General features: G+C 43.6%; 8 protein-coding genes across 8 annotated transcripts; 4 read left to right on the forward strand and 4 right to left on the reverse strand.

Annotated features, from left to right (window-relative positions):
* Positions 1-1428: 1428 nt before the first annotated feature.
* Positions 1429-1876, reverse strand: LOC102395151 (histone H4). The gene has a single exon (XM_025296348.3). It carries the CDS (start codon positions 1816-1818, stop codon positions 1507-1509), a length of 312 nt encoding a protein of 103 aa, XP_025152133.1. The 5' UTR covers positions 1819-1876; the 3' UTR covers positions 1429-1506.
* Positions 1877-4606: 2730 nt separating this feature from the next.
* LOC102410341 (histone H1.4) lies at positions 4607-5500 on the forward strand. The gene has a single exon (XM_006048008.4). It carries the CDS (start codon positions 4790-4792, stop codon positions 5420-5422), a length of 633 nt encoding a protein of 210 aa, XP_006048070.3. The 5' UTR covers positions 4607-4789; the 3' UTR covers positions 5423-5500.
* Positions 5501-5506: 6 nt separating this feature from the next.
* Positions 5507-7159, reverse strand: LOC102410667 (histone H3.1). Its single transcript, XM_006048009.4, has one exon. The coding sequence runs from the start codon at positions 6039-6041 to the stop codon at positions 5631-5633; it is 411 nt and encodes a 136-aa protein (XP_006048071.1). The 5' UTR covers positions 6042-7159; the 3' UTR covers positions 5507-5630.
* Positions 7160-9503: 2344 nt separating this feature from the next.
* LOC112587907 (histone H2A type 1) lies at positions 9504-10067 on the reverse strand. The gene has a single exon (XM_025296165.2). It carries the CDS (start codon positions 10004-10006, stop codon positions 9614-9616), a length of 393 nt encoding a protein of 130 aa, XP_025151950.1. The 5' UTR covers positions 10007-10067; the 3' UTR covers positions 9504-9613.
* A 205-nt stretch (positions 10068-10272) lies between these two features.
* Positions 10273-10796, forward strand: LOC102410999 (histone H2B type 1-C/E/F/G/I). Its single transcript, XM_006048010.4, has one exon. The coding sequence runs from the start codon at positions 10329-10331 to the stop codon at positions 10707-10709; it is 381 nt and encodes a 126-aa protein (XP_006048072.1). The 5' UTR covers positions 10273-10328; the 3' UTR covers positions 10710-10796.
* Positions 10797-16934: 6138 nt separating this feature from the next.
* On the reverse strand, positions 16935-17379 carry LOC102411322 (histone H2B type 1-C/E/F/G/I). The gene has a single exon (XM_006048011.3). It carries the CDS (start codon positions 17324-17326, stop codon positions 16946-16948), a length of 381 nt encoding a protein of 126 aa, XP_006048073.3. The 5' UTR covers positions 17327-17379; the 3' UTR covers positions 16935-16945.
* A 214-nt stretch (positions 17380-17593) lies between these two features.
* LOC102411659 (histone H2A type 1-B) lies at positions 17594-18724 on the forward strand. The gene has a single exon (XM_006048012.4). The coding sequence runs from the start codon at positions 17654-17656 to the stop codon at positions 18044-18046; it is 393 nt and encodes a 130-aa protein (XP_006048074.1). The 5' UTR covers positions 17594-17653; the 3' UTR covers positions 18047-18724.
* Positions 18725-18969: 245 nt separating this feature from the next.
* On the forward strand, positions 18970-19413 carry LOC102394835 (histone H3.1-like). The gene has a single exon (XM_025296099.2). It carries the CDS (start codon positions 18970-18972, stop codon positions 19366-19368), a length of 399 nt encoding a protein of 132 aa, XP_025151884.1. The 3' UTR covers positions 19369-19413.
* Positions 19414-20113: the final 700 nt, after the last annotated feature.

The raw sequence follows: 20113 nt of genomic DNA on the forward strand, positions 1-20113 counted from the left end.
AAATAACAACGGCCAAAACATACAGCATTTACGATGTGACAGGCAGTGGCCAAAATATGAAGTACTATTTAATGTCATTCACCCCTGAAACTATAAGATAGGAATTAAAGTTATCTCCATTTTACAGATAAGGAAACAGAGTCATACACAGGTTTAAATGACTTATCCAAGGAGAGAGAAAAAGAATAGCATCCCTGTGCACAAGGTTTCCTTCTTTTTATCTCTGAGGAAGGGTATTGAGACTGTTTCTTGAAAATCTAATAAACTATTTATTCAATGGCATAGATTCAGTTCAGTTCAGCTCAGTCGCTCAGTTGTGTCCAACTCTTTGCAACTCCATGAACCACAGCACGCCAGGCCTCCCTGTCCATCACCAACTCCCGGAGTCCACCCAAACCCATGTCCATCGAGTCGGTGATGCCATCCAACCATCTCATCCTCTGTCCTCCCCTTCTCCTCCTGCCCTCAATCTTTCCCAGCATGAGGGTCTTTTCAAATGAGTCAGCTCTTCGCATGAGGTGGCCAAAGGATTGGAGTTTCAGCTTCAACATCAGTCCTTCCAATGAATACCCACAACTGATCTCCTTTAGGATGGACTGGTTGGATCTCCTTGCAGTCCAAGGGACTAGATTATTAAATATTTAAACTCTAAATATTTAGAGCCAACATAATAACAACTTTGTAAACGTGTGCAGTGTGCTTAGCTGCTCAGTGGTGTCCAACTCTTTGCAACCCCATGGACCCACCAGGGGCCTCGGTCCATGGGGATTCTCCAGGTAACAATACTGGAGTGGGAACATACACCTGTATTTTTTATATGAAGCACTTATATCAACCTTAATGAAAGGTTCAAGTAAGAGATCCTTTGGGATGGGAGGACAGTTTAGAGAAGCAGAGACAAGTCAGTCTGTCTCCATTCCACTTTAAAACTCAAGAAAGAACCCTAACTACACTCTCTATATATGAATAAATATACACAGTCGATTTACAATCTTCTTAATTACCAAGTAGTTTTTTCTAGTAGAATTTAACAGCCTTCAAAATATTTTATGGGCACACACTACCCTTTATTGTTACGTCCGAGAAGGCATGCTGTTTTAATATCTTCAGTTCAAAAATTCCTATCTAGATTTTTCCATTTTCCTAGCATGAGACTTTACCTTTTGTTTCTAGAAGTCTTTCAGCCTTTTCACTAACGGCTGTTCAAAGTGTCTACCGCACTGAGCTGGCCTCTTAACTACTACCCGCCAAATATACAGTTCAAGTATATTAAATAAAAGTTCAGCTCGAGGTTGTTTACCAGCTCTGGTGGTCTGCAACTGATCTGAAACGTGGGGTGGCGGAGGAACGTAAGTCAATGTAAGCCTATGGACTAAAAAGCAGTAATAGCCTGAACAGCTTCGTACTACATCATAAAGCGCAAAACTCTTTTAACTGAATGGGTAAGTGGCCCTGAAAAGGGCCTTTGGTTTTATTATTAGGCTATGCCAAATGGCCGCCTGGAACTTAACCGCCAAAGCCGTAGAGAGTACGTCCCTGGCGCTTGAGCGCATAGACCACGTCCATGGCGGTGACAGTCTTGCGCTTGGCGTGCTCGGTGTAGGTGACCGCGTCCCGGATCACGTTCTCCAGGAACACCTTTAGCACCCCTCGAGTTTCCTCATAGATGAGCCCAGAAATCCGTTTAACACCACCACGGCGGGCCAGACGACGAATGGCGGGCTTAGTAATGCCCTGGATATTATCTCGCAGAACTTTACGATGGCGCTTGGCACCACCTTTCCCGAGCCCCTTTCCGCCTTTACCGCGTCCAGACATTATTGAACCGCAGATTGAACAACAGCGAGCAGGATTAAGTGTGCCTTTATAGAGTATTTATAGTAACTGAACGGACCTGTTTGAAAACTGAAAAAGCAGGGGCGGTAACCACATTCAGTTCCCGCCCTTCGCTTATTTGTCGCTTGGTCACAGCTATAGCAGCTAGGCAAGTCGCCTCCAGCGACTGGATCATGGAGATGGAATATAAATTTTTTTCCTATTTACGGATATCTGTGTTTGTGCGTGCATACAAAACGGGCAGCCATTAAGTGAGGCAACAGTTCATACATTTTCCCCAAAGAAGCCTGATACTTGTTCTTCAGACTTCCTATAGTATGAAATAATCAGATAGCCCATGCTATTGTCCTTTGCTGCTGCTGCTGCTAAGTCGCTTCAGTCGTGTCCGACTGTGCGACCCCAGAGACGGCAGCCCACCATGAAATGCTTTAACTACGGATTTAAACAAATCCATTGAGTGCTACACTGGAGATTTATAAATATGTATATCCGAAAGTGAATTAAAAAAACTTATTGGGCTGTAAGCCTAAAATTTGTGGTATGATTATAAATTAATTTACAAACAGGTTGTATCTGGCATTATATTTGTAACCACATTCTATTTCTGCGGCATTACTCCAGTCAAACTCTGGAGACAGCCTGCTCCACGTACTGGTTTGTGACCTTGAGCAGTCTATACGTTTGTTTTTGTTTTTGTTTTTTTTTTCCTTTTAAATGTATAAGAAAGTGTAAATTATAGAGCACTGAAATTTAAAAGAGACAATACAACTTTTTTAAAACATCTGCAAAGAAGCAATTATTTAGCATTATTTATTATGACATATTACAGTATCCTGTCTTCTCTCAACTCCTGCACTCAAAATTCATGCCTCTAAAGTGAAAGTCTAAGTAATTAGTTTACTAAAACCTTTCTTTAAGGATTCCACAAAATAACACATAAAAATTTGGAAGATTTTTTTTTTTTTAATGTGTTAGTTGCTCTGTCCTGTCTGACTCTTTGCAACCCCATGGACTGTAGACCACCAGGTTCCTCTGTCCATGGAATTCGGCAGGCAAGAATACCAGAGTGGGTAGCCATTCCCTCCTCCAGATCTTCCCCACCCATGGATCAAGCCCCAGTCTCTTACATTGCAGGCAGTTCCTTTACTGTGTGAGCCACCAAGGAAGCCCACATAAAGATTTAATGAATGGTTAATTCCTTTGAGTTCCAGATGACTTAGATAGATTTTTTTTTAATTTCTTTTTCTCCATGATCTGTGAGGAGGACCAAGTTTATCAAAGCTCTATGGTCTGTGAGGACAACCAAGATTATCAAAGCTGCTCCATAAGTGTACAATGCACAGAAACAAATTCTAGAATAGAGTTCTTAACCTGGGACATATAGATGGATTCAGATCATTGTATAGAACAAAAACTCCCAACTTTATTTTTATTATACTACAACCAAACCTTAGCATTTCCTCCTATTCTGAATGCAGGGAACAAACAGTGTGGGTGACAGGACCTGAGCTATATTCATATCAAGTCGCAGATGCAGCTGTCAATCTCCATCTCTCATATTGTTTAAATATATTACACCTTCTAAACTTGGTCATATGGGTAATCTTGTTATGTAATGAATTAATAAAGAACACATGAATACCTTACCAATTTGGATTTTTCAATAAATTTGATGATGATATTTTAATATAACTGTTTTCCTTTGTAATCCTACATAAATTAAGCACTAAAAAGCACTATTCTGGAAAGGGGCTCATAAGCTTTATCAAAAATACAAAGAAGTCCATGGCTGCTTCAAAATAAACATAATATGTTAAAGACATAGTTTGAGGAGTGAAGAAGAAAATCAAAGCTCTTTTTACTTTTTACCATCAATCTATTTCCTAGTGAACAGAAAGTATAAGCTACAATGTGTTTCCTATAAACTTATATCCTTGATTAAATAAGAAACATAGTAGTGAATATAAATGCTTTTAAATTTCCCTCTCTTAAGGGAATTATGTATGTGTGTGAGTGTTGTACATGTGTATATTCCTTAATTCTGTTACTTTCCCAAAATTATCTTCCAGAAGCATGACAGAAGTCAGAACTCAAGAGCTTGTGAACATTTTAATAAGTGAGCCTTCTTAGTAAAATCAAGGTAAATGAAATAATTTTTAAAACCCATAAAGCAGTCTTTACATGGATTTTCTCTGCCATCAGCTAGTGCAACACAAGCACAACTATCATGACAAGATGATCATTGGTTATTGCTTTTGCCATTTTCCTAGACAAATTTTGAATGCCTAAAGTCCCCAAATTAACTAACCCTGTAAATAGTCACAAGAAGCTATGATAAAACTTTTTCAAACTAAATAATGACTTTTCTTATCAGATATTGCTACTATTCCAAGGAGCCTTTACTACAGCTTTTTGTAGAGAAGTGAAAGAGTCTGTGTTATTTCTCCTCATATGAAACAGATTTTCTGGGCAAATCTCAATAAGAATCAAGCCAGTGTTGAAGGCATGAAAAACCAAGAATCTATAGAATGTCACTTGAGAGCATGTTATTGAAGACATAAAGAGAATATTTGTATTTTAAAAGAAAATCAAAAAGTTGTCCCTCTGACCTCTGAATCTGCACGAATGTTAGGGGCTTTTGAAAAAGGCTTTGAACAACGTGGTAAAAACTGGAGGAAGTAACCACAAAAGTCTCAAACCTTGAGGTGTCCTGGTTCATTGTAGAATATACATGGTGTGATGCCTCCACAGGAAATTTTTTATATTTTGCTTTCTTGAATTGTAACAAACACAATTCTGGGACAGAGCTGAGACTAGGTCGTTGTCAAGATGAAGACAGCTGGGAACCAATCAGCGAGCAGTGGCGCTGTGTGTATAAATATAGAGACGCTCGGAGGCCTGGCTACTCAACTCTGAGATATTTTTTTACTGTTAGGAAACCAAACTGACAATCATGTCTGAAACTGTACCTGCCGCGCCTCCTGTTCCTTCTCCTGCGGAGAAGACACCGGTGAAGAAAAAGGCGCTCAAGTCCACCAGTACCGCGAAGCGCAAGGCGTCCGGGCCCTCGGTGTCCGACCTCATCACCAAGGCTGTCGCCGCCTCCAAAGAACGCAGCGGCGTGTCTCTGGCTGCGCTCAAGAAAGCACTGGCGGCCGCCGGCTACGATGTGGAGAAGAACAACAGCCGCATCAAGCTGGGTCTCAAGAGCTTGGTGAGCAAGGGCACCCTGGTGCAGACCAAGGGCACCGGGGCTTCCGGCTCTTTCAAGCTCAACAAGAAGGCGGCCACCGGGGAGGCCAAGCCCAAGGCGAAGAAGGCGGGCGCGGCCAAGCCCAAGAAGGCTGCCGGGGCGGCTAAGAAGCCCAAGAAAGCCCCGGGTGTAGCCACCCCGAAGAAAACCGCTAAGATGACCTTGAAGAAGGCGAAGCCTGCTACTGGGGCGAAGAAAGTGGCCAAAAGCCCGAAAAAGGTGAAGACAGCTAAGCCCAAGGCGGCCAAGAGTCCAGTCAAGGCTAAAGTTAATAATCCCAAGGTAGCCAAGCCTAAAGCGGTCCAGCCTAAAAAGGCAACCCCCAAAAAGTAGGACAATAATAAGGATTAGTTTCCTAAAGGCTCTTTTCAGAGCCACCCAACTCATCTTATTAAAGAGCTTGTAATAATACCTCTTCCGGTAAGTTTCTCTTCGCTCGAAATGGAGATACCAGTACACAACTCTTTAACAGAAAAAGTGGTGGCTCTGAGAAGAGCCTTTGGGTGGAAAATTGGTACTGATGGGGGCTGGGGGGGGACATCTAGGCCCTCTCCCCGCGGATGCGGCGGGCGAGCTGGATGTCCTTGGGCATGATGGTGACGCGCTTGGCGTGGATGGCACACAGGTTGGTGTCCTCGAAGAGCCCCACCAGGTAGGCCTCGCACGCCTCCTGCAGCGCCATCACGGCCGAGCTCTGAAAGCGCAGGTCGGTCTTGAAGTCCTGCGCGATTTCGCGCACCAGCCGCTGGAACGGCAGCTTGCGGATCAGCAGCTCCGTGGACTTCTGGTAGCGGCGGATCTCGCGCAGGGCCACCGTGCCGGGGCGGTAGCGGTGCGGCTTCTTCACGCCGCCAGTGGCCGGCGCGCTCTTGCGGGCCGCCTTAGTGGCCAGCTGCTTGCGCGGCGCCTTGCCGCCGGTGGACTTGCGAGCGGTCTGCTTAGTGCGAGCCATTACAGATTTCCCAAAAGCAGCTAAACTGATGGAAAAACGAAGCCCTGCCCCTTTCTTCCAGTATATATAAAGAGAGTCCCGTTCTGATTGGACAAGTCAATTGTTCCTTATTGCTCGCGGTGAAGGCATTGGTACACAAGTTCGCTCCTCGATGACGTGAGCTTTCGTTTGAATCGCTATTTTCAACCCTTTCTCGCCTCCGTCTCCTTATGCCATTTCTTTACAATGTTCTGTGGCTTTTCTACGCAGAATTTAACACAAATTATCACAATGCTTAATGTTCGTGGAATAAAAAAATTTAAATTTGGCACCTGAGACTGGCTTTCTTTTGATCACTTTCTGAAAAGGCGTATGTTACACGTGATTGGTCAAGTTATTTTTATATACTCATTCAAGTTTAGTGAGGCTAATTTTGCATCAATTTCTACTATCTTTTTTAATTTTTAACAAAATACTTTCCTTTTATTTTCTTTTTTATATTTACAGTTAAGATATGTATTGGTAGATTATATTATCTATAAATTCCACTTCAGTATAAGTATAGGAAAAAAAAAGTAGTTGCAGTATTTGTTATAGGAAGAGTGTTGTATGTGATAGGATTGAGAACCATCATTTTAGGGGTTCAGAGATCAGATGAAAGCAGAAGGTGGAAAGATGCCTGGAATTTTATTGTAACCGCCAAACCAGGCCCCCGAACCCACCCTTCTCTAACTTCCCCATAAGACCTAAATGGCTTTCCTTTGGCAGTCACTGGATGGGCTCTTACAGTTCACTCCAAGCCATCATGTACCAGTGTCAATTTTTTGCTTGGACTGAGAGCTGTGGCCATAGGAGAAAGGAATCCCTAGAATTACAGTACAATGTATATTAATGATACATAAATGTTTCAGATTTTACACCCATATAGATTGTGATCTGATTATATCTCTAAGATATGGGGAAAAGGAAGACTAAAGACACCTGGAAAGACGTAACACCTTTTAGAAACTATTAAGGAGTCAACTTGGAAACGAAGAGAGATCATTCTGTCGTTTTTGAGACTGCATCCAAGTACTGCATTTTGGAATCTTTTGTTGACCATGATGGCTACTCCATTTCTTCTAAGGGATTCCTGCCCACAGTAGTAGATATAATGGTCATCTGAGTTAAATTCACCCATTCCAGTCCATTTTATTTTGCTGATTCCTAGAATGTCGATGTTCACTCTTGCCATCTCCTGTTTGACCACTTCCAATTTGCCTTGATTCATGGACCTAACATTCCAGGTTCCTATGCAATATTGCTCTTTACAGCATCGGACCTTGTTTCTATCACCAGTCACATCCACAACTGGGTATTGTTTTTGCTTTGGCTCCATCCCTTCATTCTTTCTGGAGTTATTTCTCCACTGATCTCCAGTAGCATATTGGGCACCTACCGACCTGGGGAGTTCCTCTTTCAGTACAACAGCATCCGCTGGATCGTGGAAAAAGCAAGAGAGTTCCAGAAAAACATCTATTTCTGCTTTATTGACTATGCCAAAGCCTTTGACTGTGTGGATCACAATAAACTGTGGAAAATTCTGAAAGAGATGGGAATACCAGACCACCTGACCTGCCTCTTGAGAAACCTATATGCAGGTCAGGAAGCAACAGTTAGGACTGGGCATGGAAAAACAGACTGGTTCCAAATAGGAAAAGAAGTACATCAAGGCTGTATATTGTCCCTCTACTTATTTAACTTATATGCAGAGTACATCATGAGAAACACTGGGATGGAAGAAGCACAGCTGTAATCAAGATTCCCAGGAGAAATATCAATAACCACAGATATGCAGATGGCACCACCCTTATGGCAGAAAGTGAAAAGCCTCTTGATGAATGTTAAAGAGGAGAGTGAAAAAGTTGGCTTAAAGCTCAACATTCAGAAAACTAAGATCATGGCATCTGGTCCCATCACTTCATGGGAAAGAGATGGGGAAACAGTGGAAACAGTGTGAGACTTTATTTGGGGGGGGCTTCAAAATCACTGCAGATGGTGACTGCAGCCATGAAATTAAGACGCTTACTCCTTGGAAGGAAAGTTATGACCAACCTAGATAACATATTAAAAAGCAGAGATATTACTTTGCCAACAAAGGTCCGTTTAGTCAAGGCTATGGTTTTTCCAGCAGTCATCTTCTAGGTAGATATGAGAGTTGGACTGTGAAGAAAGCAGAGCGCCGAAGAATTGATGCTTTTGAACTGTGGTGTTGGAGAAGACTCTTGAGAGTCCCTTGGACTGCAAGGAGATCCACCCAGTCCATTCTAAAGGAGACCAGTCCTTGGTGTTCATTGGAAGGACTGATGCTAAAGCTGAAACTCCAATACTCTGGCCACCTCATGCGAAGAGTTGACTCATTGGAAAAGACTCTGATGGTGGGAGGGATTGGAGGCAGGAGGGGAAGGGGACGACAGAGGATGAGATGGCTGGATGGCATCACTGACTCGATGGACATGAGTTTGAGCAAACTTCGGGAGTTGGTGATGGACAGGAAGGCCTGGCGTGCTGCGATTCATGGGGTCTCGAAGAGGCAGACACGACTGAGAGACTGAATTGAACTGAAGGTGTCAACTACTGTAACTGCCATGAATCCATACTGGGTTAACAGTGAAACGTTCCGTGGGCAACTACATCCCAGTCTGGATGGTCTGGTTACCTCTACCTCAAATTAAAGCCCAGGTCTCAATCTCTGAACTCCTCTACCTAGAAGATGCGAAACCCAACTATATTAGTTAGATATTCTATCAAAGAAGAGGACTTTGTCTTCACGGGAGACAAGCTGCTTTCTGAAACATATAGCAACCTCAAACCACAGACAGATTGGGGCCTGTTCAGGGTTCAATTCTTATTAGAGATTCTTAATTCTTTGTACAGAATTTTCGACGATGCACAAAAAACCATTAACCCTGGAATAATTTCACACTTCCTATTGTATTAACCCAAATGTAACTGTTTGCTCCTTGAACTCAAGGTGACCCTGTATTAAGCCCTACCAAAATAAATTTTAAATCCAGGCTATCCAATACTGTATGCTTATTCACAATTAACTAGGGCCCAGCTTAGTAGAGACTGGCTATTAAAAGCCAAAGTGTGAATGGCAGATCAATTTATCCCACTATAATGCAAAACAATTCCTTTCAACAAGGAGTAGTACTAAAGGAGTGACTTTAACAACCTGTAGGTCACTAACTGTATCTCCATGTCAACTTTCAGTATCTACTCTTCATTATCTTATTGCAACCCTTTTCTCAATATTTACAACCCTGAGGACCTGTTGAATTGATCAAGTTACTTGTTACATAAGGCTTCTGTAGATCACATACTTAGAAGAGGAATTTTTTTTTTAACTTTAAACTGGGTGATTAGTTTGGCATTTCAAAGTGTAAATACTGACACCAATATTTCAGCACTTCCAAGATGGACAAATTGCACTGAAAAGCATTCGGCTTAAAAAATAATGTAAGCCCTTTTAATGAACACGTGGGTGGCTCTGAAAAGAGCCTTTGTCTAAGACTGAATGCTCAAGGAACGAGAACTTGGAATATTCCAGTTTACTTGCCCTTGGCCTTATGGTGACTCTCGGTCTTCTTAGGGAGCAGCACGGCCTGGATGTTGGGCAGGACGCCGCCCTGAGCGATGGTGACTTTGCCCAGCAGCTTGTTGAGCTCCTCGTCGTTGCGGATGGCCAGCTGCAAGTGACGCGGGATGATGCGGGTCTTCTTGTTGTCCCGGGCCGCGTTGCCCGCCAGCTCCAGGATCTCGGCCGTCAGGTACTCCAGCACGGCCGCCAGATACACCGGTGCTCCCGCCCCGACCCGCTCAGCATAGTTCCCTTTGCGAAGCAGACGGTGCACTCGGCCCACGGGAAACTGAAGTCCGGCCCGCGAAGAGCGGGTCTTGGCCTTAGCTCGAGCCTTGCCACCTTGTTTTCCCCGTCCAGACATTTTAACAGTCTAACCAACACAACGAGCAAAAGAAAAGAAAAAGGAACACAAATTCGCTTAACAAATCAGAGGCAATTATACTTGTAAGCCGAATTGTAAGTTACGCAGTTCGATTGGCTAAAGAGTCTTCAAGGTAGCAACCAATTAAAAACGAAAACTGATGGCACATAATTTGCATACCGCCATACTAACTAGCAAAACTTATCCAATGAGAATGCAAGATTTTACATACCATATTTGCATACTACTTCTACAAATATCACGACCACTGTAACAGCAGCACAGTTTATATTTTGACTGGAAGTGGTTCGGTTTGTTAGCTATGCCTGAACCAGCTAAGTCCGCTCCTGCCCCTAAAAAGGGCTCTAAAAAGGCGGTTACCAAGGCCCAGAAGAAGGACGGCAAGAAGCGCAAGCGTAGCCGCAAGGAGAGCTACTCTGTGTACGTGTACAAGGTGCTGAAGCAGGTCCATCCGGATACCGGCATCTCCTCCAAGGCCATGGGCATCATGAACTCCTTCGTCAATGACATCTTTGAGCGCATCGCGGGCGAGGCGTCTCGCCTGGCACATTACAACAAGCGCTCGACTATTACATCCAGGGAGATCCAGACCGCCGTGCGTCTGCTGCTGCCCGGGGAGCTGGCCAAGCATGCAGTGTCTGAGGGCACCAAGGCTGTCACCAAGTACACCAGCTCCAAGTGATCCCGACAAAGGGGCGTTTTTCATATTTGATTCCAAAGGCTCTTTTAAGAGCCACCCACTCTTTCAGTAGAAGCGTTGTAACAACTACCGGTTGCCAAAATTGGGTTTTCTTGCCATTACTTTCTCCAAAGCAGTTTGGTGCTTTGTGGTGCTAACACTCCCGAGACACAGACCATTCGGTTGAAAACACGATCATGTTCTTGTACTTTAGTTTAGTAGTAGCATGGCCTTTTTTTGTTTTTGTTTCACTGCTCACTAGCAGAACGCTAGCCGAGTGTGGACATGCAAGTATCATCTGAACTTCTGAACTGGTGTGGTAGTGTGCTTTACAAACTGAATTCATGAAAAGAGCAACTTTAGTTTTACAATGCTGCTTTTTTTTTTTTATCAGTGCAAGGAGGGCTTGCCAGGTCCGTAGTGGACAAGGTGACCGGAGCGTACTGGACGCAGGGCCGAGCGGTTCCAAACACCAGACCAATCAAGCTGCATGCAGTGGGGGAGACATCCTCGCTGTGGGCAGAACCTTTGACAGGCCGACCAGGGTAAGCGGAGAGGCACTGCTGTCTGCGGCAATCTCCCGGGGGCTGGTGTACGCATCCATTTTACAGGTGAGATGCGATTTGGTGGGGAGAGGCATCTGCTCACAGCCCAAGAACCGGCAGGCTTTCCAGTCCCAGAGTGTCCAGGTGCTGAAAGGTCTTGCTGAACAGTAGAGAGCTAAAGCTCCCACCCTCACCTCACCCAGCAGCCCCAACTCAAACCCCAAATTTCCAGCCAGTACAGCACTTGGGAGGCAGTTCTGGGCCTTTCCAGTCAAGGAAGCAGAGCATGGCGGGGGAAGGCCAGGCCTGCCCAGGATCTGGAGATTTGGATGCAGAATCCACCCACCAGCTTCTTCCGCAGGAGGCGCCCTGTGTTCAGGGTGTGTCCTGGCTGTGACACCAGAAGCAGGCTGACCATGTGGCATGTGCCATATAGGGGATGTAATGCAATGCTTCTTGTATTAGTGTTGTGGTAAGAAGAAAATGTACATGTATTCAATTTATTTGCTTAAAGCAATATAACTTTTCAAAATATTAATGGGAACAAGGCAATTAATGAACATAGTGGTTGAAAAGTGAGTATCACCGTTTCCAGAAAAGGGCCATTTAGTTGTAAAGAGAATTTGTCCAAGGTTTCGCTAATGAAAAGTTAGACCATTGCCAAACTACCATATTGGGATTCATAACACTTGCAGTTCAGGAAAGAAATGTCCAGAAGGTATTTGATGCATCCTCTCCCTTAAACTATGTTACTTTCTCCCAAGATGGATTTCATATGATTGTTTTCATCTCGGTCAGCAAAAAAAAAAATTAATGGAAAAACAATTCATACATCAGTTATCAACACTCTTCTGTCATGTGAACACATATATAACAGTCATTATAACTTACCCTTTCTCATAATTACAAACCTGGGAGTGTGTGTGCTTAGTCACTTAAGTCGTATCTAACTCTTTACGACTACTGGACTTTAGCCCACCAGGCTCTTCTGTGCATGTGATTTTCCAGGCAAGAGTACTGGAGTGGGTTACATGCCCTCCTCCAGGGGTTCTTCCAAGACCAGAGACCCAACCCTCCTCTCCCACGTCTCCTGCCTTGCAGGTGGATTTTTTACTGCTGAGCCACCAGAGAATCCCCATTTACAAACCTGCTTAAGGTTATAAACCGCTAAAATGACATCCCATATTGAACAAATGCTAGGAGTATATTTTAAAATACTTTAGGATTTCAACCCTGGTAGGAAAAAAGTCATAATAGCCTATAACATTGTGTAAATTACTTTCTCATGAATGGCAGGCTTCCCACTCAAAGCACACTTAAGTTTACAACACAACATACACAAAAATGTATGCAAACATTCAAATAACACAATATACATAAAGAAGAAAAGCAACAACATATATATATTATATATAATATATAAAAATAAATATAAATATATATTTATTACATATACATATATATATTGAAAGAATGAAAACTAAACCATATAGCTGTACTTAAGACTTCATATTATTGTAAATAGACAATTTTTGCTTTCTGTAGTCCCAGGGGTAAATATCTAAACCAGGTCTACTACATGAGCTTTAGTGGAGTATACGAACTCCCAGAAATTACATACAATAGTGTGTCCATATGTTCCTCTTCCCGCCAAAAGCAAAATATATAGCATTCTGTCAAATTTTAAAAATACTGTCATTTACTGTGCTAGATACAATGATGCCTCCACAATTTTGTCTACCTTTTAATCTCTGTAGTCTATGAATATGTTGGGACACATAACAAATGGGAATTAAGATTGCAGATGCCATTTAGGTTACTAATCATTTGACTTTAATTAGGGCTATCCTAGGGAGTACCCTGGTGGTCCAGTGGTTAGGGCTCCATGCTTCCACTGCAGGGGGCAGGGGTTTGATGCCTAGTTGGTAAATTAAGATCCCACATGCTGGGTGGTGAGGCCAAATAAATAAATAGAAGGTTATCCTAGAGAACCCAAGTGAACCTAATATAATACAAGGGCCCTTATCAATGGAAGAGGGAATCAGAATGCATATCCAGAAAGAAGGCAGCATGAAAATAATTTGGCCAGATATTGCTTACTTTCAAATCTAGGAAAGGTGCCATAAGCAAAGGAACAAAGACCACTCCAGGTGTCGCAAAAGGCATGGAAACAGATTCACTCTTACTCTGACAGCTTGATTTTACCTCAATGAGATTCATTTCTGAATGTTGATCTAAAGAACCTAAAATTATAAATGTATTGTTTTAAGCCACTATAATTGTGATAATTTATCAGACCCCAACCAAAAATTAATGAACCTACACGTGTTTAAGAATTATTGATTAATGTATTATTCAATGATGTTCATTCAATGATGTTCTTTAAGATTATAACTACATATCTGAAATTTAGAAGGGTAAATACGAAAATGACTATAGATACTAGTAAATGCTTCCTAAATGCTGCAGACTCACATAATTTTGACATTGCTTTAACAGCAACAGTTTACATTTCCATTTTTTAGCTAGGGTGTCTAGGTTTTAATAGCAGAAATGTTAATTCAGTCTCCTGTGCCCAACGCACAGTGAGGCCAAACTGAAACTTTGGCGTTGGGAAAAGAGAAAGGCTTTTTCTACAGCCTTGCAATGAGAGGTGGTTCAGGCCCTAAAAAGCCTCAAGCTCCTGGGTTTTTAAAAGCTAGCTGAGGGAAGTGGTTTCCCAGGGTATTTGATTAGATTATACAAAATTCTCTCACTGACTTATAAAGAGTAACAGGGTGGTGTTACAAGTGTTAAATTGATCAGATCTTCGTTTCCAGGCTTTCCTAGTGGTTCAGAGGGTAAAGCGTCTGCCTGCAATGCAGGAGACCCGGGTTTGACCCCTGGTTCAGGAAGATCCCCTGGAGAAGGAAATGGCAACCCACTCCAGTATTCTTGCCTAAAGAATCCCATGGATGGAGGAGCCTGTTGGGCTGTACAGTCCACGGAGTCGCAAAGAGTCAGACGTGTCTGAGCCTCTTCAGTTCACTTTAGGCTCCAGGAGGCATGGAGCTAGGTGGTCATGGTCATGAAGTAGTTAACATCTTCCATTCAGTGGAAGGGTTTTCACTTCTGCAAAAAAAGTCAGAAAGATTGCATCAAATTTTGATACCTCAGTGAAAGTCGCTCAGTCGTGCCCAAGTCTTTGTGACCCTATGGAATATACATGTCAATGGACCATACAGTCCATGAAACTCTCCAGGCCAGAATACTGAAGTGAGTAGCCTATTCCACTCCAGCAGATCTTCCCGACCCAGGAATGCAGGGTCTCCTGCATTCCAGGCAGATTCTTTACCAACTAAACTATCAGGGAAGATACCTCAGAGAGGATCTAAAACAAAGGTTATGGGGGAAGGCCCCATCAATCCAGCTCAGTTGCTCAGTTGTGTTCGACTCTTTGTGACACCATGAACTGCAGCACACCAGGCTTCCTGTCCATCACCAAATCCCTGGGCTTGCTTAAACTCATGTCCATTGAGTCCATGATGTCAGCAAACCATCTCATTCTTTGTCGTCCCCTTATACTCCTGCCTTCAATCTTATCCAGCATCAGGGTCTTTTCCAATAAGTCAGTGCTTCACATCATGTGGCCAAAGTATTGAACCTTCAGCTTCAGCATCAATCCTTCCAATGAATGAATATTCAGGACTGATTTTCCTTAGGATTGATTGGTTTGATCTTGCAGTCCAAGAGAATCCCAAGAGTATCCTCCAACACCACAGTTCAAAAGCATCAATTCTTCAGTGCTCAGCTTTCTTTATACTCCAACTCTCACATCCATACATGACTACTGGAAAAACCATAGCTTTGACCAGATGGACATTTGTTGGCAAAGTAACTTCTCTGCTTTTTAATATGCTGTCTAGGTTGGTCATAGCTTTTCTTTCAAGGAGTAAGCATCTTTTAGTTTCATGGCTGCAGTCACCATCTGCAGTGATTTTGGAGCCCAAGAAAAGAAAAGAAAGCCTATCGCTGTTTCCATTGTTTCGCCATCTATTTGCTATGATGTGATGGGACCAGATGCCTTGTACTCCTTTCCCAGTTTGGAATCAGTCTGTTGTTCCATGTCCAGACTAACTGTTAATTTTTTACCTGCATACAGATTTCTCAGGAGGCAGGTAAGGTGGTCTGGTATTCCTATCTCTTGAAGAATTTTCCACAGAAGGCCCCATAGGGTCCTACTGAACAAAAGAATGTCTAATTTCATGGAGCAGAACTTTCCTCACTCATTATAGTATTATTATTACTTTTGAGTATAACACTACTTCAAAAACTTGTCTTTCTTATATGTAAAGTGTAGGAATGATGGAAAAAATTGACCTCATAATGTCCATAAATAACTTCATGAGTTGTATATCTATCTAACATGTTTGTGTTTATTACAATTATTGCATTTTTTCCCACACAAAAATGTTGTCAATGGAGTTGGTTACAATAATTTGGGGGGGGGGGGGGAGTGCTGTGGGGTGCTGCTCCACCGGGCTGGCAGGATCTTAGTTTCCCTCCCAGGGATTGAACAGGCCAAGGCAGTGAAAAAGCCGAGTCCTAACCTTTGGACAACTCCGGGAACTCCCATAATATTCATTTTTACAGTAAGAAACTGAGGCTGTGAGAACCAAAGATTATTTACCTCACAAAATTCAAATTCCAACCAATATTCTTCTGAGGCAATGTTCTTTCAAAGATGTCCAGATAGAACTGAAAAACATTTCACATCTACAGATCTCTCAACACATCAAGTCTTTTTACAAGAATAACCTCCTCTCCCAGCATTAGGCTACATCTCTCGGTGAATTTGTTCATTTTTTATGAAATCTTGCGACATCCAGATTAAGGAAAATGCAATGATTATCAAAGTGCCTAATACTTTTAAACTAAGTGAAATAAGGAAAATCAAGGGAAGATTGGCACCACTTCAACGTCCCGTCAGGAAACTGGAAAACTATTGGTTGTTTTTACAAAGGTGATCAAGGGGTCCTGCCATACGCAGGCGCCGAGGAGGAGGAAGGGGGTGAGGTGAGGGCGGGGATGTCAGGGGAAAGCATCTTTAACTCTGGAGCGAAGGCCTGATAAGAGTTAAGGATCTTAACTCTGTGGGTCAGGCTGATGTGGAAACAAAGAATCTGGCCTGAAAAAAGAGGTTGCGGGAAGCTGCGAACTACAATTAGTCCGCCACCCTTGCTTTCCATATGAAAAGAACAAAAAACTGGCCGATTTAGTACAGAACAGAAGTTTGGGTAAATGTTAGATTTAAGAGCCTTCTTCTCAAAATAGAAGCTTCTCATCTCATTATCTCAGGCACCAAACAACCGCACTTTAATACCCAGCCAAATTACAGCAGAAAGAGTATACAACTCCTTAAATGAAAATGTAAGTGGCTCTGAAAAGAGCCTTTGGTTTAACAGCGGCTGCGGCTGCTGCTAAGTCGCTTCAGTCATGTCTGACTGTGAGACCCCATAGACAGCAGCCCACGAGGCTTCCCCGTCCCTGGGATTCTCCAGGCAACAACACTGGAGTGGGTTGCCATTTCCTTCTCCAATGCAGGAAAGTGAAAGGTGAAAGTGAAGTCACTCAGTAGTGTCCGACTCTTAGAGACCCCATGGACTAGTGGGGTGCCATTGTCTTCTTCGTCAACAGCGGCAAGTCATATTTTATTTACTTGGAGCTGGTATACTTGGTGACAGCCTTAGTGCCCTCGGACACGGCGTGCTTGGCCAGCTCCCCAGGTAGCAGCAAGCGCACGGCGGTCTGGATCTCCCTGGATGTGATAGTCGAGCGCTTGTTATACTGCGCCAGGCGCGATGCCTCGCCAGCGATGCGCTCAAAAATGTCGTTGACAAAGGAGTTCATGATTCCCATGGCCTTGGACGAGATACCGGTGTCCGGATGGACTTGTTTCAGCACTTTGTACACGTACACGGAGTAGCTCTCCTTGCGGCTGCGTTTGCGCTTCTTGCCGTCCTTCTTCTGGGCCTTGGTCACAGCTTTTTTAGAGCCCTTTTTAGGAGCAGAAACAGACTTAGCCGGTTCAGGCATGTCTATAGTAACTATACCCAAACATCCAGAAAGGTCTTGAAATTCCTGTTGGCAAATAGAATCTCGTCTTTTATAGGCGGTCTATGCAAATAAGGTGTTTACGAATATTCATACCTGATTTGACAAGGCATTCGTGACGAGTTTATGTAAATTTACCTCCACCAGATCTCTTTTCTTATTGGTTAGACACGAAACAGAAGATTTTAACCAATCCTATCTCGCATACGGCAATTCCACCCAGCACTATAACTGCCATCTTGTTGCTGCTTATAGATCACTTTTTTTCTGATTTTCCTGTGGTGGTTCTGATTTTGCTCAACGCTTACCATGTCTGGGCGCGGGAAGCAAGGAGGGAAAGCCCGAGCAAAAGCGAAGACCCGTTCTTCGCGGGCCGGACTGCAGTTCCCCGTGGGCCGAGTTCACCGACTGCTTCGCAAGGGTAACTACTCCGAGCGGGTCGGTGCCGGGGCCCCGGTGTACCTGGCGGCGGTACTGGAGTACCTGACCGCCGAGATTCTAGAGCTGGCAGGCAATGCGGCCCGGGACAACAAGAAGACCCGTATTATTCCGCGTCACCTACAGCTGGCCATCCGCAACGACGAGGAGCTCAACAAGCTGCTGGGTCGTGTGACCATTGCTCAGGGTGGTGTGCTGCCCAACATCCAGGCGGTGCTACTGCCCAAGAAGACCGAGAGCCACCACAAGGCCAAGGGCAAGTGAAACGTTTAGCAGTATTATATTCCCAGTTCTGAAAATCAAAGGCTCTTTTCAGAGCCACTCACTTTTTCTGGAAAGTGCTGGACTACTTAGTAACTACAGGAGGCGTGTTCCAATGAAAACGAATGGATTATCTTAGTTAAGTTTTGTTTGCTAATATTATAGTGTTAAGTATTGTTTTTAAAAAGGGAAGAGTATCTCCCATATTTGCTTAGAAAAAAGGTGCTAAATTGCTAGCCATTGGTCACTTAACGCGCCATAAAGTCTTAGAAAACTTCATGTTCGTAGGTTTCTACCCTAGCCTATAACAAAAGGTATAATTTGTAAATTCAAAAGAATCCATGTTGAGAGAATTCCGTATCAAAACATAAGTTTGGGCTTGTAGGCTATGAATAACGTACATGTAGGTAAATAACAAGACCGTAAGGCCTCATTGAGAGGTTTTGGGTGTATTGTACACGATATATGTCTTTACATATATATGCATAGTCAAATGAATTTCCTGTCAAAAAGTATAATATAAATAAGAGAACAAAGGAGGAATAGCTGGCCAGTTGTCACTGGCCAGATTTGTCACTGGCGGGATTTTTAAATTTTGCAGATAACGAGATTAGGATTGTTTAGTCCGTTGTTTATTTCTCTTCATAAAATGCAATAAATGAACTACATTAAAATCAGTACTAAATGAAACTTCACTGTTATATTACTGTATGGACTCATGTTATACTGGACTATAGACTCAGTATAAAAGTTCGATTATACTTTTAATTTTTAAAGGAAATCCGATCATATTTCTCCGAAAGGCAAAGTGAGAACCAATTACATCACAGCGCGGGACCTAGGAATCAAACTGATTTGCTCCTATAAATAAGGTCAGAAGCAGCACTAGCAGCATAATACTCTCCTGCCAGTTTTCTGTTAGCCTCATGGCTCGCACTAAGCAGACCACCGGCGGCAAGGCGCCGCGCAAGCAGCTGGCCACCAAGGCGACCCGCAAGAGCGCGCTGGCCACCGGCGGCGTGAAGAAGCCGCACCAATACCGCCCCGGCACGGTGACCCTGCACGAGATCCGCCGCTACCAGAAGTCCACGGAGCTGCTGATCCGCAAGCTGCCGTTCCAGCGGCTGGTGCGCGAGATCGCGCAGGACTTCAAGACCGGCCTGCGCTTCCAGAGCACGGCGGTGATGGCGCTGCAGGAGGCATGCGAGGCCTACCTGGTGGGGCTCTTCAAGGACACCAACCTGTGTGCCATCCACGCCAAGCGGGTTACCATCATGCCCAAGGACATCCAGCTTGCCCGCTGCATCCGCGGAGAGAGGGCTTAATCCAAGGATGCTGCTTTCTCTGTACGGAAAAAGGCTCTTTTCAGAGCCACCTACTTTGTCGATAAGAACGATTGTAATGCTTTCGGTTATTTTACCTCCCTAGGCAGTACGTCAAGGCTGTATATTGTCACCCTGCTTATTTAACTTACACGCAGAGTACATCATGAGAAACGCTGGACTGGAAGAAGCACAAGCGGGAATCAAGATTGCCGGGAGAAATATCAATAACCTCAGATATGCAGATGACACCTTATGGCAGAAAGTGAAGAGGAACTAAAAAGCGTCTTGATGAAAGTGAAAGAGCAGACTGAAGAAGATGGCTTAAAGTTCAACATTCAGAAAACGAAGATCATGCCATCCGGTCCCATCACTTCATGGGAAATAGATGGGGAAACAGTGGAAACAGTGTCAGACTTTATTTTTTGGGGCTCCAAAATCACTGCAGATGGTGACTGCAGCCATGAAATTAAAAGACCCTTACTCCTTGGAAGGAAAGTTATGACCAACCTAGACAGCATATTCAAAAGCAGAGACACTACTTTGCCAACAAAGGTCCGTCTAGTCAAGGCTATAGTTTTTCCTGTGGTCATGTATGGATGTGAGAGTTGGAATGTGAAGAAAGCTGAGCACCGAAGAATTGATGCTTTTGAAGTGTGGTGTTGGAGGACTCTTGAGAGTCCCTTGGACTACAAGGAGATCCAACCAGTCCATTTCTGAAGGAGGTCAGCCCTGGGATTTCTTTGGA

The sequence above is a fragment of the Bubalus bubalis genome, chromosome 2 (genome assembly GCF_019923935.1).
Source record: "Bubalus bubalis isolate 160015118507 breed Murrah chromosome 2, NDDB_SH_1, whole genome shotgun sequence".
Lineage (NCBI taxonomy): Eukaryota > Metazoa > Chordata > Mammalia > Artiodactyla > Bovidae > Bubalus > Bubalus bubalis.

Bases quoted from the DNA above. Each gene is read 5' to 3' on its own strand.
- LOC102410667 (XM_006048009.4), bottom strand. From the start codon at position 6,041: ATGGCTCGCACTAAGCAGACCGCTCGCAAGTCCACCGGCGGCAAGGCG.
- LOC102411659 (XM_006048012.4), top strand. From the start codon at position 17,654: ATGTCTGGGCGCGGGAAGCAAGGAGGGAAAGCCCGAGCAAAAGCGAAG.
- LOC102410341 (XM_006048008.4), top strand. From the start codon at position 4,790: ATGTCTGAAACTGTACCTGCCGCGCCTCCTGTTCCTTCTCCTGCGGAG.
- LOC102411322 (XM_006048011.3), bottom strand. From the start codon at position 17,326: ATGCCTGAACCGGCTAAGTCTGTTTCTGCTCCTAAAAAGGGCTCTAAA.
- LOC102395151 (XM_025296348.3), bottom strand. From the start codon at position 1,818: ATGTCTGGACGCGGTAAAGGCGGAAAGGGGCTCGGGAAAGGTGGTGCC.
- LOC102410999 (XM_006048010.4), top strand. From the start codon at position 10,329: ATGCCTGAACCAGCTAAGTCCGCTCCTGCCCCTAAAAAGGGCTCTAAA.
- LOC102394835 (XM_025296099.2), top strand. From the start codon at position 18,970: ATGGCTCGCACTAAGCAGACCACCGGCGGCAAGGCGCCGCGCAAGCAG.
- LOC112587907 (XM_025296165.2), bottom strand. From the start codon at position 10,006: ATGTCTGGACGGGGAAAACAAGGTGGCAAGGCTCGAGCTAAGGCCAAG.